This window comes from Oryzias melastigma, linkage group LG23, assembly GCF_002922805.2.
Source record: "Oryzias melastigma strain HK-1 linkage group LG23, ASM292280v2, whole genome shotgun sequence".
NCBI classification, from domain to species: domain Eukaryota; kingdom Metazoa; phylum Chordata; class Actinopteri; order Beloniformes; family Adrianichthyidae; genus Oryzias; species Oryzias melastigma.
In genome coordinates, this window is record NC_050534.1 from 16,013,852 (window position 1) to 16,029,851 (window position 16,000).

General features: G+C 34.4%; 2 protein-coding genes across 3 annotated transcripts; one reads left to right on the forward strand and one right to left on the reverse strand.

Annotated features, from left to right (window-relative positions):
- Positions 1 to 2,425: 2,425 nt before the first annotated feature.
- Positions 2,426 to 6,097, reverse strand: si:ch211-214j24.14 (uncharacterized protein LOC559160 homolog). Its single transcript, XM_036210325.1, has 2 exons — positions 5,910 to 6,097; positions 2,426 to 3,455 (listed from the first exon to the last, which is right to left on the reverse strand). The coding sequence occupies exon 2, from the start codon at positions 3,300 to 3,302 to the stop codon at positions 2,661 to 2,663; it is 642 nt and encodes a 213-aa protein (XP_036066218.1). The 5' UTR covers positions 3,303 to 3,455; positions 5,910 to 6,097; the 3' UTR covers positions 2,426 to 2,660.
- Positions 6,098 to 7,215: 1,118 nt separating this feature from the next.
- On the forward strand, positions 7,216 to 15,928 carry atp6v1e1b (ATPase H+ transporting V1 subunit E1b). Of its 2 annotated transcripts, none has more exons than XM_024291631.2 (10): positions 7,216 to 7,314; positions 8,670 to 8,731; positions 10,423 to 10,488; positions 11,182 to 11,291; positions 11,528 to 11,594; positions 11,677 to 11,766; positions 12,819 to 12,887; positions 12,999 to 13,093; positions 13,537 to 13,624; positions 15,352 to 15,422. In XM_024291631.2, the coding sequence occupies exons 2-10, from the start codon at positions 8,699 to 8,701 to the stop codon at positions 15,412 to 15,414; spliced, it is 681 nt and encodes a 226-aa protein (XP_024147399.1). In that variant the 5' UTR covers positions 7,216 to 7,314; positions 8,670 to 8,698; the 3' UTR covers positions 15,415 to 15,422. The 2 variants fall into 2 exon arrangements, with proteins under 2 accessions (XP_024147399.1, XP_024147392.1); XM_024291624.1 differs by lacking the exon at positions 7,216 to 7,314 and adding an exon at positions 8,462 to 8,551 and having other exon boundaries at positions 15,352 to 15,928.
- The last annotated feature ends 72 nt before the right edge of the window (positions 15,929 to 16,000 follow it).

Sequence of the window (16,000 nt, forward strand, 5' to 3'; positions counted from 1 at the left end):
CGGTGGTTAGCTTCCCGGCAGACAGAAAACCGTCGCGAGTGCCATCATAGCGGGTGAGCTCGCTCCAGCTTCATGGGCTTATAATGTTTTTCTTATTTCTATCATGACAATAATACAAAGATCCTCCAGGTTTTTATTTTTTCTATGAACTGGAATTCTCTAATTCAACTCCCAAATCTCATATTTTGGCCTCAGTTTGATGCCATTATGAAAGAGCTAGAAAGGAAATCTCTAACCTGTAGCTGTTTATAACTTTGTAATGTTTTTCTTTTTAATTTTTTTAATTTATATAAAATTTTTGGATGTTTGTAGTTTTTTTCCCTCTTGTCCAGGACTCTCTTGAAAAAGATATAAATGGATCTCAAGGAACTTTTCTGGTTAAACAACAGAAAAATAAAATAAAATACAAATTATTCAAGATTTCATTGAATGCTTTAGTCTTTGCTTCACAATCATCGTGTATTTTCCTGAAGATTTAAAGTTTGGATTGATTCTCAGATGGATGCAATAACTAGAATTGTCCACTAGAGGGCAGAAAAGAAGCAGTATTGAGCTGAAATGTTCCCTGTCTTACTTTAAACCAAAGCTTAGGTCAAAATAAACTTCAAATAAACCAACCATTCATTATTTCAGCCACAATCTGATTATTTTTATCATTCCTTCATCATTTTTGAACTGTTAATTCTTTTGAAGATCCAAATTTAAAAGTGTTAAACTCTAATTTAGCTTTTCAGCTCCTAATGGACGTTAGATTAACATTTAAACTATTGAACAGTTGGTGTAAACTTATAAAGTATTTTTCTGGCTTAAGACCCAAAGGACTTTACACACACACACGGATGGCGGCTCTACTGTCATTTATGGCGCAAACAAAAACACTTTAACACAAATAGAACGGCAGGAAACAAACCTGGAATTCCAAAGGTAAAAGACAAAATTTGGCAAAAAAAAAAGTTGATTTAAATGGTTAAATAAAATGCAAAATGTACACATTTTATGATGCACATCACCTTTACAGTATAGCTGTTGTATTTTAAAAAAAAAAAAGTGTTTTATTTTTGTTTAGAATATACTCTTGCTTTGCCAAATTCGCCTTTGCTTCATATCTACTGTGAAATCACAAAGAAATTTTAGGTTTTAGTTAAATTAATTTGGCCAGGATTCAGTCTGATTTGCGATTGATTTTTTATCTTTCTGATACTAACAGATTTTTTACACACAATTCAAATTACCCTGTCAGTAACATCGTTAAAACTGTTAATATCACAGAGACTCCAAAATGCATCAAAGGAAAACTGATAAGTTCTGCAATTAGATCAATATATATAAATATATTTAAATAAATGTTCTAAATGTGCAGTTTTGTGTGTGATTTCCTATTGTAATTATTTACTGATAATAAATGGTCAACAAATACTGTAACTAAAAAAATAAAGATGTGCAAGTAAATTTTTCCCAGTTTGAAATTAATTAGTTAAATTTGACCTAATTTCAATAATTTTTTAACTCTTCCATATTTTTATATCCAGTTTGTTTTTCTCATATAATTTTATGGTATTTTTTTTAAATGTAAAGTCGTTTTTGTGTCACAAAAGTGAATTTTTGGCGTGAGATTCTGCAAGAAAATGTATTCAATTTACTGTATATTCTAAATAACATTTATCAGGATTTTTTGACCATTTATGCAACATTTTTAAGTTAGTTTGCATCAGTTATTTTAATAATAAAGGTAAAAATAAGTTTTCTTTGAAGTCTTTTTCCGCTGTGACAAGAACAATCGGGGAATGGAAAATTCAAATATCGGCGATGCACAAACATTTACGCCTTAAAAACTAAAATGTTTGCTTAAACTCAATTGTCTTTTAAATGCATAAGAATGTGTTGCATAAAATAAACATTTGAATCTGGACTTCCTGTATTTTTAAACACTATTGTGCCACAGAATTTAAAAGAAGCTTTGTACTTATGGCTCTAAAAATCATAAAAATAATGTTCCAGTTAGCACAAAAAATCAATGGATTAAAGCAGTTTTAAATGTTAAAGTGAAAATCTACATTCAAAAACTTTCTATAAGAAGTCAGTTATGTATTTAATAATATTATATATATGGTAAAGCTGAGGAAATTTGAATTTGGATTCATTACCTTCTGTTTTTTTTTAAATAAATATGAATTATGTCTAAATTTAGGCAAAAACAAAAAAGGTAAAATATCAAAATAACCTAACATGTCTCAAAATGTGATTTTTTTGAAACTTATTTTCAAAATAAAAGTCGTTCTGATCATCTCAGTGCTTCTCTAGGTTGTAAAAATCGACATATTTTATCATCTATGTGCACTAATCTAAATTAAATAAATGCTATTTAAGTAATCCTTACTGAAAATTTTCTTTTATTTATTTATACTACTATGTAGAACATTTCTAGTGGATTTCAGAATAAAACTTTTATTGTTGACACATTTACAAAAATTACAAAGCAGATTTTTTAACTGTAATTACATTTTTTTAGCATAATGGGTTTTACAGTTTACTGGCTACGTTACTTGAAGATCCGATAAGGAAAAGGCCGTCAGTTCTGCTTCGATCTGAGGTAGAACAATCAAATTAAAACAGAATCCAGATGTTTGACTGGACAAATGACTTGATTGTTTGAGATCTTTCTACTTCTTGCAGTAAGCTAGAGCGCCGTACGCCAGCACGCCCACTGCCGCCACCAGAGCGGCGCCTCCAAACAGCAGCTCGACGGAGCTCAGAGCTTTAGTCTTAGGAGCCGTCGGCTCTTTCTTTAAATGTTCTTCCACATCCGTGAGGGGGATCTGTGAAAACGCTGGTTCTCCCGGTTTGGTTTCTGAAGGTTCTGGAAGGACGGGCGCCAGAATGGAAGGAGGGTGGAGACCTTGGATGGAATACGGCTCCTCAGCTTCGGAGGCGGTGGTCGAGGGGACCGGGGTGGAGGTGGCGGAGGGAGGATCCAGCCTGACGATGGGTAGAGGAGGGAGGGCCATCGGCGGGACCACGTGCCGGAACTCCCGACCCGTTCGAGGCTCCTCCACCGACACCAACAGCTCCACAGTCTCTGGAGCCTGGAGCTCCGACTCCACGCTCAGAACGCTCGCCTGCAGCTCCTCGTCGTCTTCCTCCTCCTCTTCTTCTTTTCTTCTCTCGCCCTCTTCCAGCATCTCCACCTCGTCCCGCTCCAGATGGACCATGTCGGAATTGGAGGAGTGGTTCTCCTCCCCGGTCAGTGCCGCCCCATCACTGCTGTCGAGGCTCTTGGCGTCCTCGGGGTCTACGTCGCCCATCGTGGACCAGGACTCCGCCAGCAGGCTCTCGCTCTGCCAGGGTCCCGAGCTCTCCGTCTGGGTCAGAGAGGCCGGGCTGAGGGGTCGGGCCTCGGAGCCTCCTCCATCGCCTCTGCTGAGCTGGGCTGGGGCCTTTCCCTCCAGGGTGAAGAGCTGCAGAGACAGTTTGTCAGAAGAAGTCACTAATCGGGTCAAAATTATATTTTAATAACATTAAATGCAAAATATCTATTTTGTAAAAAATATTATTGAAATTTAGTTTCTATACATGTGCGGTCCCCACACTACGGCCCGCGGGCCACATCAGGCCCGCCTCCACATTTGGCTCCACATTCAGCTGTTAAAGTATTCAGCTCTTTTTCAGCCAGATTTTTTGACTGTTTTGGCAGTTACTAAGGATTTATAGGCTAATTTGGCATTTAACTAATATTTCAGCTACATACTTGCTGTTTGGGCTAATATAGTATTTTTTTCAGTTTTTTTCGGCTTATTTGGAGTTTAGCTAATAGTTTTACTTTAGCCTCATACTAGCTGTTTTGGCTAACTTACACATTTTACCATTTTTTAGGCCAATTTTGCATTTAGCTTATATTTCAGCTAGCTGTTATAGATCATTGAGGATTTTTTTCCCATTTTTTAGGCTAATTTGGAGTTTAGCTAATATTTCAGCCTTATACTAGCTAATTTTGGCTAAGTTACACATTTAACCAGTTTTTTAACCTAATTTGGCATTTAGCTAATATTTCAGCTACAGGCTCGCTGTTTTGGCTAATATAGGATTACTTTGTTTTTTTCCAGTTATTTTGGAGTTTAGCTAATACTTTGGCCTCATACTAGCTGTTTTGGCTACATTACACATTTTACCATTTTTAGGCCAATTTTGCATTTAGCTTATATTTCAGCTAGCTGTTATAGATCATTGAGGCTTTTTTTCCCGTTTTTTAGGCTAATTTAGAGTATAGCTAATATTTCAGCTACATGCTAGCTTTTTTGGCTAATTCAAGATTTTTCATTTTTTTAGGCTACTTTAGAGTTTAGCTAATATTTCAGCCTTATACTAGCTAATTTTGGCTAAATTACAAATTTTACTCATTTTTTAAGCTAATTTGGCATTTAGCTTATATTTCAGCTACATGCTAGCTGTTTTGGCTAATATCGAAATATTTTGTTTTTTTTCCAGTTAATTTGGAGTTTAGTGAATACTTTGGCCTCATACTAGCTGTTTTTGCTAAATTACACATTTAACAATTTTTCAGGCTAATTTGGCAGTTAGCTTATATATCAGCTAGCTGTTTTAGATCACTTTGGCTTTTTTCAGTTCTTTTGGGCTTATTTGGAGTTTAGCTAATATTTCAGCTACATGCTAGGTGTTTTAGCAAATTTTGGCTTTTTTTAGCTTTTTAAGCTAATCTGGAGTTTAGCTTATATTTTAGCCTCATGCTAGCTGTTTTGGCTAAATTAGACCTTTTTCAGCTTTTGAGGCTAATTTGAAGTTTAGCTAATATTTTAACCTTTTCTAGCTGTTTTAGCTAAATTAAACATTTTACCCATTTTTAGGCTTATTTGGCATTTAGCTAATATTTCCGCTACATGTTCGCCGTTTCAGCTAATTTATTTTTTTCCCATTTTTTGGCTAATTTAACATTAAGCTAATATTTTAGCTTGCTATTAGCTTAAGTGATTTCAGCTATAAACTTCAGCTTTTCATCTATCAGCGTTCTTAGTTAACAATTTCAGCATCTTCAGCTATTAGCACTATTGACATAAATATCAATGGAGACTGTAACCCATCCCCTTCTAACACGTTCTTTCTAATCCAACTTTTTTGTTAAAGATATTTAGGAAGATCCTAAAAACATGCTAGAAATTACTAAAAAAATAAGAATTTGAGAACAAAAAAAATCCTAAAAAAATAATGATACAAGAGACTTGGTCCAAAAATCACCCAACAATAGTGCTTTAGGGTTAAAAACTACAAATAAAATCTGTCTTCACATGAAATGTTGCACATTATTCCCTATTAAAGCTTAACTTTCAAATTTACATCATGTGAACAAGAAAAAGGGTCATCACATCAAAAGTATTTCACTGAAAAAAGGTTCCATTTATATCACTTTTTATTATTATTATTTACAGCACACGTTTTCTGAATGAACTATCTCCAGCGACAGGTTTACAACCAGATTTTTAGAAAGTACATATTATTGATTTAATGACTGGAGCCTGCAGGTCCGGACTTTGGACATAGATCCTGAACCCTCTCAAAATTCTTTAAAATGAGGTTTTAGTTCCTGCTCCAACTCACTTCTACCTGTATGTGTTCTGGTTGGCATCAACGTTTGTGGAAAAAAACGACTCATCGGCTGACTGTATTGCAGCTATCAATAGCCTCAACTTGCATATCTTGCTATGTTTAGGAGTACCGAACATCTCCATCTGCCTATCAGAAGTTGAGGATTTTGTGACTCTACTGTCGAATTCTTGAGCAGAATTGCAGCATTTCGTCCATCTTTTACTTAATCTAAATTCATGTTTGGTTTACAAGCTGAGATGACCGTTTTTTTTAGGAGTTCTGCCGCTCTCAAGGTGACCCTCCGACTCACATACCGACGGCTGCCGCTCTTCACCCTTACGCCAGTCCCAGAATAGATATTTTCCCTCCTCACTCACCGACGTTGTATCACGTTCTCTGCCGTCTGTCCTCGCTCTGGTTTCAGAACGCCTTTCATGCTTCAAATGCTGCTCACATTTATGCCAAAAATACACGTTTCTGTATAAACCCCTTTTATTTTGTTGTTATTGTGAATTTCAATCATGTTTATCTAATAGTTTCCCGTCCAGGGTGTTACCACCTTCAGTAAGGATAGGCTCCAGCAACCCCTTAAAGGTAATTAGCAGGTTCAAACAAATGAATGGATAGTTTAATTATATTTTTTACATTTATTTCTGAGAATATTCCTTTATAAAATGGTTCAATTAAGTAAACTCTTTGCTAGCTTGTATGTTAGCATATCAAAAATTTTGTACTTTATTAACAAATATATGAAATAGAACGTTTTTTTGTTCTAAAGGGATGCTACTGGATTTAATGGTAGATATATACTTGTTAAAAAGCTTCAGGAGGAGCGGGCTAAACCTGAATCAGTGATGCTCCTCACACGTCACTGATTCAATGATCCTTTTGGCCATCTTAGCGTCTTATAAGCACAAACGGTAATTTTTTATTTGATTGACCACTTTTATAAAGGTAAATTAAGACAAACAGTACATGTTTTTCTGTCCCCAAAGAAACTAAGTGTTGCTATTCCTTTACGGCCTACTTGAGTAATTGGCTTTCCTCAAATCCTATTCCACTTATGCTCAATTAAACAGCATGATTTAGGCCACACTTTCTGTGCTAAAGCCCCACACAGACAGTGTGATTCCATTCACCACAACTCCAATAAGGTCAGTTTTCATGTCACTAAAGAATTGACAAAATTTGACCTTTTTTTTTGTATGGTTTTTTTTTTTAAGATTTTTGAAAACTCTGGAATGAGAGAAGTTATTTCCCAGCATACCTTTGTCCTCTCTGGTCAGCGTTTGGATGGGTCCCCAGATGAGGAGCAGACCAAAGTGGAGTTCGCATTCAAACTCACAGCCACAAGTCAGCAGGCGTTCATGCTACAGCTGGCACAGGAATGGCATAGTGGACAAGTTGTTCCGACCGGACTCTTCCCTCCCACTCCGACCCATCCCGCCTCCCAAATCCGTGACAGAGAGGAGCCAGAGCTGACTCTTTAAAACCTGTAAACATTCAGATATTTGAGTGAAAAGTTGAATTTAATAGTCATCAGATGGACGGGTAATGATTTCATCCGAGTAAACACTGCTTTGACTTTAATGTTTACAGTCCAAACAGCAGATTAGCAGAGAGTACAACAGCAGCAGCTGACCCGAGTGGAAAATGCCTGTCAGACAGAGAAGAGCTATTTTAGAGGATCAACTTTCCAGCTTCTAGCTCCCTCTGCTGGTGAGACCAACACATTAGGACAGAGTTTTGCTGTTTCTAATGTTTCATCCATTTTTTCAAAAAACAAGACCGTGTATTTGCTTCATTTGCTGTGTTTTAAACATAAGATCTGCAAATATAGAAGTTTATTAACAAAGAAAACATTTCAAAATAGTCTATAAATTTAAAATATTGTGTCCGTCAGTGAAGAAAATTCAATTTTCACAATTTTCTTTGTGTAAATTAATATAAGACAAAATAGAATACAACATAAGATGATATAAAACAGGATAACATAAAGAAATTTTAGTATTCTTTTAACGATTTAAGATGGTGGAGCTTCTACATAACAAATTGCCTTCAAATTTTACACTTTGGGCTGGATGAATTTCATTTATTCAGAATTTACATAAAAAAAGGATCCTATATTTTACCTTATTTTAAAGATAATTTTTAAAAAGTTATGCTGAATGTATAACCGTCCTTTTATTCAGTTAGCCTTTTTTAAAACACATATTAATCCATGTTTTTGGCAAAATTAGAACATAAATATGCCAGAATTTGCACAAAATAAGTAGACAAAACATAAATATTAAGATCAACAACGGAAAATTCGCTCATTAATGTGTCTGAATAATCATTAGTACATGTAAAGTTTGCTTTTTTAACCACTGCTTTAAAACTGCTTTAAATCCTGTATTATTTTCTGTTTCTAAGTTTGTTAAGAAAATAACATTTTACTTCAATAATAAGGAAAGGGACACAATTTTTAGAGAGCAAAAATATTCACGTTTTGACAACAGTTTATGCACAGCTAACATATGTGGGATAAATCTCTTTTTTCCCTGTGGCAATGATGTTTTAAAATTAACTAATATTTGACAATTAAGTTTTAAACAAATTAAATAAAGAAGGATATATGATAATAGTTTTAGAGTTAATCACAAATTCTTGTAATTAATTTTTAGTGTCAAATAAGCCAGACTTAACTGAAATAAAACACTTTTAGCTTTATCCTGAAACTAATATATATGTCAAACGTGTTCACTAACGATAAGTATGTTTGAAAAGGGAAAAAATTAGGTTAAAATCGAGCAAAAAAGCGAATTTAGTTGATATTTTTCTAGAACACACCTCATTGGCTGCCATACCGGAAGTGTACATCATGTGACCTCGCAAATCAGCTGATCCGGCGTAGACATCTTTTTTAGTCACGACTGCGGCGATTGATTCAAACCTTCTCAACCGTGATTCTCGGGTATTTCAACCTTCATTAAACGATTCTATCACTGAACTAAAACCTCATCGGCGTCGTTGGCGTTGTTGGTTATCCACTTCCGGCTTTCGCTGATTGTTTTTGTCCCGTTTCCCGGCAGGCCTCGGCGGATCTTTGACAGCTGCAACCATGGCGCTCAGCGATGCTGACGTTCAGAAACAGGTAAGGAGAGACTGTAACCTTCAACATACCTTCATTTAACCTCACACTGCTTTAAAACGTCGTCGTAAATGCAGGTGAAGGTTATTTCTTATTCCTTTAAGCGTGTGTTAGCAATGACATTGAGAGTTGTAGCTTTAGCTAGCATAAATGTTCATCCATTTTCTTTAGATGTTTAGGTAGATTTTTGTTCGGGATTTAAAAACCGCACTTCCGGTTTTTAAAATGAATTAATGTATTTGTTTTTGTGAGATAAAGATTCGGTTTATGAATGATGCTGACTGACATACAGGAAGATATTTCCACGTGATCACATGATGAACACATGCGCAATGAGGAACTGAAGGAGTGAAGCAATTTCTGTTGAGAAATTCATCTTTAGAAAAGCAAACGGGAGTCTAAAGAATACACGAGCTATTAAAAATAAATCAAAATCAAGTTTATAACATATTTATGTCTTTATATCGTTCTTTTATTTATTATTTTTTAGTTTAGTAACACTTTTAATGCCCACTTTGGTATATCTGGTCTATGATGAGGCAATTTATGAGCTCAATAATCTGTTTAATATTATTAAATACCGTTATTCTCAATGTTTTTATTTATTTTTTTTTATTTAAAGTCCCATTCCGATCATCTTTTGATCTATTTTTAAAGTCTTCCTAGTTCTTTAGAAATTGTGGAGTCTGCCTGCCCTCATTTCCCATCATCCCCTTGTTTACACTCTCTCCTGTTAGCTTACAGCCCCTCACAACCCCAAACTATCATTTAGTGGCGCAACAAAAATGGCGAGCAATATTAAAGTTTTGAGCCAGAAGTCAGATCAGAGGAGAAAAACACATTTTTCTAGGATTCTAGTTCAGAATGATGTAAGCCAGATGACTGCTACAGGCTTTTTCCATCACTATTTTTGCATCAGCTCCTGATTCACAATGGTTTGAATAAAAAAATACTCAGAAATGTAATTTTAAGCTTAATTTTCCACATATGTATGTGATTTATCATTCGAAATTGATGTTAAAAACACCCAAAACACAATTTTCATTTATTTTTTATTATATAGTTCATTTTAATAACTGTTTATTTATTATATCCCTGCTAAAATATATCAATATAGCTTTTATTTTATAAGAATTATCATTCTTCCCCTTTTTCAAATTAATACAATGTAATTATATGTCTCTTCCCACTTTAAATGTCTCTTCCCACTTTAAATGTTTATCCAGGAGAACAACTGATTATTAAATTCACTTTGATGTTGTTTAGAAATTGGTGAAATTATTAGATTTTCCCTTCATGTACATTTTGTTTTTGTCTTGAAACATTCCACACCAAAGTGATAAAAACAGCTGTAGAAATGCACACTAGGATGAGAAGTAACCTCTGAATAAAGCCTGAGTGCACATCTCCCACAAAAGTTTTTTTTGGATACTGTTTTCGTTTGTTCAACCTGTACAGAAATCATATAAAAATGTAAAACTTGTTGTATATCCCTTACTTTATGATAGAAAAGTTCAACATCTGTGTGTATAAAAACATTTTAATCACAGTTGGTAAAAAAAATACTTGTACTTCTACAAATTATAAAGGCATACATTTGATGGGACGTTATTAAAAAAAAAAAAAACATTTTCTTTATCGCTATATACAAAACATTTATTGTTGTTGAACCGTTTCGTTGTGTCTACCCACAGATCAAGCACATGATGGCCTTCATCGAACAGGAGGCCAATGAGAAGGCAGAGGAGATCGATGCAAAGGTACAAATATGCTTTCAGAGTCTGTACACAGTTGTTTAGAGGGAAGGCACATGCGTTTATTGTTCCTTTTTTATTGGTATGTTAAATAAAATGTGTAGAAATGTGACAATATTTAATTTAAATGTATAAGCAATAAGCATCCCAGCAGATACTATTAAGCTAATATTGAGACTCACCATTAGGGGAGTTTTTATTTTATTTTCAGAAGAAATTTATTGATTTTCAGATGAAATGTCTGACACTTTTACCTAGAGACCTACAATATTTATTACATTTTTGGCAGTGACGTCTTAGATATCCTGATCAGCTGTACTCTCAACCTTCTACATACCCCTCTGATCTATATAGTTTTTTTCCCGCTCAGGTTTGAATCTAAAATCAATCACATGCTTAAAATGTAATAATTTGTAGCTGTTGCTGTTAATTTTTCTGCATTGTGTAACTTATTGCATCATTTTTACCACAAGAGGATGTTAAAAGTTTTTAGATAAAAGCACAAGAAAATTATTTTTTGCGTTTTATTCTTTTAAAAAATAGATTATTTTCTTTCAATATTAGTTAGGTACTTATCTTGAATAATCTTCTTTGCTGTTATTTGTTATAAACAAGTTACACAGAAAAGTTTAAATCTTTAAATGTTGTATTCAAATTATATAACATTTTAGATGAGTTAACAGTTTTCTTCTCCTTCAGGCAGAGGAGGAGTTCAACATCGAGAAGGGCCGTCTGGTCCAAACCCAGAGGCTGAAGATTATGGAGTACTATGAGAAGAAGGAGAAACAGATAGAGCAACAGAAGAAAATGTGAGTCATGGCGAGACATCACGGGACGCAGCACGTCTTTCCTTCTTTGTCACTTCAACCGCTTTAGAGAACAAAGGACACGGTTGTGTGCGTGACGGCGTCCTCTGTAATTCTGTTTAAAGGCTTCACCTAGTTGTAACCTTTGAGAAACCCGCCTCCTAACAGTTTACCACACTTTCACCTACATAGTCCCACTTAAAAGGCTCCAATGTGTGTGTTATTTGTCTCCTTAACAGCCAAATGTCAAACCTGATGAATCAGGCTCGACTCAAGGTACTAAAGGCACGCGATGATATGATCTCGGTGAGCTTTACTGCTTTATTCTTCTATTAACTTAATATTAAAATAACCCAGATGTGTAATAATCCCGAATATCTGCCTTCAGGACATGCTCAATGAGGCTCGCCAGCGGCTCACTAACATCGCCAAGGACCCGTCCAGGTATATGGCTCTGATGGACGGGTTGATCTTACAGGTTGGTATTATTTAAAGCTGCCGCAATTAAATCAATATAGTCTAAATCTAAAATGTATATAATATAATATATGTGTGTATGTGTATATATATGAATATATATGTATATATATATACACACACATATATATATATATATATATATATATATATATATACATATACATACACACATATATATATGTATGTGTATATTTATGTATATGTATACACACACACATATATATATATATGGTGTAAATGTGTATATATTGTCTCCTCCGCCCCCAAATGCCAAGTTATTTTTTAGTCGCGCGCAGAAAGATGCTCCACCAGCAGAACCACAGTCCCCGCAAGTGCACATAACCAAAAATGTTGCACGTGCACGCGCTCACTGAGATTCTGCTTGCGCGCACGCATCACTCGTGCCCGAGGGACCAGCTCACGCACGCGGAAGTTGGCGGTCTTGCACGCGCGAGGATTTTTCTGCTCGCGACAGGTTTAAACACGAGCGCGCAGGAGTAGAAAGCGCTCGTGGTGGTCTGAATTTCCCGCGAGGGCTGTGTGATATGTGCGTGGAGATGAATTGTTTCTGCGTGGACTTTGGACATAGAATAAACGCCATACATGCGTCCTGAGTTTTTGTGACAAACAGGAAAAGTCACGTGACTGAAAGAAATGTGAATATGCGGAGGAACACTGTACGTGTGTGTATATATGTAAACGCACGTGTGTGTGTGTGTATGTATGTATGTATGTATATAAATATATATATATATATATATGTGTATATATATTATATGTGTATATATGTAAACGCACGTGTGTGTGTGTATGTATGTATGTATATAAATATATATATATATATATATATATATATATATATATATATATTTTATATAAAATAAATTGTATTTCTACTACATAAATTAATTTTCAAAAATAATATGTTGCACTCATTTTAAAAACTTTTTTTTGTTTTTTTTTCCACAAAATCCAATTTCAATTAAAAAAAAATCATCATGTCAAATAACTTTCTAAATGTAAAGTTTGTTGTCATTTCTTCTAAATCAGGGGTTCTATCAGCTGTTGGAGCCCAAAGTGACAATTCGCTGCCGTAAGCAAGATGTTCAGATGGTTCAGGTGAGTAAGTGGCTTCACATTAATAATTTCAAAGTTGTGTTTGGGGGAAAAAACGGGATAACATTTGTCAGAATGAGTTGAAACCTAAGTTTGAGTTATATTTCCTCTCAGGCCTCCATCCAGAAGAACATCCCCATTTACAAAGCAGCTGTGAAGAACAATCTGGAAGTTCGCATTGACCAGGAGAACTTCCTGTCTCCAGACGTGTAAGCCTCATCACATCCAGATACATGATCACATGTCACTCAAGCTGCATTTCCATTAGCTGTTGATGCTCGAATGTCTGTTTTTCCGCCTTTTAAACTTGAGTACCACCTCTGTGTGGGCGGAGCTTGTCGTAGAAAGCAGCTAAAAGTCAAACAACTGCTACTTTCTCCAGCTGTTTTCTAACAAGAGCATCATTTTTTTTTTCAATTTTGACTATAAACGGTATAATCATAATTAAAAGACCACTGGAAACACCTTTAAAATGGATCAAAAGATTATTGGAGGGGGGTTTTAAAAGCATGGTAATAGTGGAAACGGCTAAAATGATAATGGAGCCAGACTGAGCCGTGCTGAGTCAGTGCTAATGGAAATAGAACACAAGTGAGGACTTTTCTTTAATTCAGGCATCTTCTTAAATTAATATATTTTCCCCTGTGTGCAGGTCTGGAGGTATTGAGCTCTATAACGCTAATGGAAAGATTAAAGTGTCCAACACCCTGGAGAGCAGACTGGATCTAATGGCTCAGCAGGTTTGGGAATACAGATCAAGTCACTTTCAACCGTTTTAGACCAAGTTTTTACTCACAAATTGTGTACTTTTTAAAACTAGGAATCACTGTACAAGTTTTGACATTTTCAAGAAGTTTTTAAAATTGAAAGATCGCAAAAGCAAAGGTTCATTTGTTTCAAAGCCTTCTTTATTTTAATATTTTTTCAGCTATTTTGCTTTCTTCTTATATCTACTTTTTAGGTTTTTAAACAATATTTGACTAATCAAAAGCAAAGTCATTTTAAATACTGGAAAGTCTCATAACTCTAACCCTGCAGTGTGTCTGATCATACACAAGTTTTATATTAAAACTAATACTTTTGAAATGAGTCATTAAAAAACATTTACTGAATCAATTCTTCAAATTTACCTCACATAAAAGAATAAGTGAATTTTTTAGACTAAATGTATTAACTTGATAAGTCAGAAGTTGTTGTACTGCAGAACACCAGAGCACAAAACTTTGACGGAGTATTAGGGCCGCCATAAAAGTAAACTATATATATACATATATGCAAATAAAAGGAAAAAGTCATAAATTAATTAGAAAAAAGTTGTAATTTTGCAAAATGAAATCATAAGTTTATGAAAAAAAAGTTGAAATTTCACATGAATTAAGTTGTACATTTATGAAAAAAAGTTATAATTTTACGAGACTAAAGTATAAGTAAAAAGTTGAAATTTTTACGAGAGCAAAGTAATATATTTATGAAAAGATAAAATTTTATAAAAATTAATTCGCAACTTTATGCAAAAATTTTACCAGAAATAAGTTGCAAATATAAGTAAAGTAATCATTTTACGAGAATAAGGTTAAAGATTTATGAAAAAAGTTTCAATTTTACACTAATTATGTCTGAAATTTACAAGAAAAGTAACAAATTTAAGAGGAACAAGTTGTAATTTTATGAAAATAAAGTCATGCATTGAAAAAAAGAGAATAAAGTTGTAAATGTATGAGATTAATTGCAAATTACAACTTTTTTTTCATATATGTACACATTTATTCCTGTGCATTTACAACTCAGAATTTTACAACTTTATTTTCATAAAATTATGAGTTTTTTTCTCATAAATTTACAACTTTATTCTTGTGAATTTAAGGCTTTTTTTTTTCTTTCTTCACAATATTATTTTTGTAAAATGAAGACATTTTAATTATGAATTTACGACTTTATTTCTTTTAAATCAGACATCTGTAACCTGCGGCTCCAGATCCACATGCGGCTTTTTTATATATACAACTTTTTCCTCGTAATTTTACGACTTTTCTTTTGTAAAGTTAAGACTTTTGCAACTTTACTGTTGTAAGTGTATTTATTTTATTGTGTTTTTAGGAAGTGTTTCTTTAACTCTATAAAGACATTACTTTGTTTACCACTTTATTTTAAATACATTAATATTTGATAATTGATAACTTAGCTGAGGTCACATTTCTTTACTTGTAAATTTTGTAAAAAAAAAAAAATACAAAATTATTCCTTTAAAATAATAGGAAAAGAATGAATAAATAATCGACTTTACATTAAGTCTCTTGTTGTTGCTGAATGAAATTACCATTTAAAGACATTTAGCTAAAATTAGATTACCGTAACCTCACTGAACGTATAAAACACAAAAGATCTCATAAGAGGAGACGATTGCTTCTCTACTCTACTAAAACGCGTTTGTTGTCGGATCCTCATGAATGTGTTTCTTTGTTTTCAGATGATGCCTGAAATCCGGGTCGCCCTCTTCGGTGCCAACCCAAACCGGAAGTTTTTGGACTGAAAACCTCTCCTGTGTTTGCGACAAACTTTATTATTATTGTTTTTTATTTTGTCTGATTTAAGACTCCATTCCTCTGTCTGTAAAACCAAATTTCTGACGCTGAAGAAGCATTTTTGTTGTTGTTGTTGTTGTGTGGTGTACTGCTGTAATTTTCTGTGGATTAAGAGGCGGTTTACTTGGCTCCAGTCGGTTTGCGGCGGTACTTCAGGGATTGGCTGGAGGTTTTTAACGCGCCGTCCCCTAACTGGATCAGTCTTGATGACAAACAGCCTCTGTGTCAGCGCTTCCTGCAGCACATTATAAGTTGCGTGGATCATTGTGTAGGTAATGGGTGTCTGCTCCAACCAATCATAGACAAACAAACGGTATCCTAGAGACGGCCACCGAAAACACCAGTTTCAAATCTATCATTCCTGGAAATGGATGTATCTGAGGTTTACAGATTAAAATGTGTTTTTCTTGCTTGTCTTGCTGTAAATGTTCTACAGTGTATAAATAAATAAATATATACGTGGTTCGTCTCTGGTTTGCTCTTTCCGTCCCACCCTGTCCATTCATGCTTCATTCATTAGTTTATCACATGGTA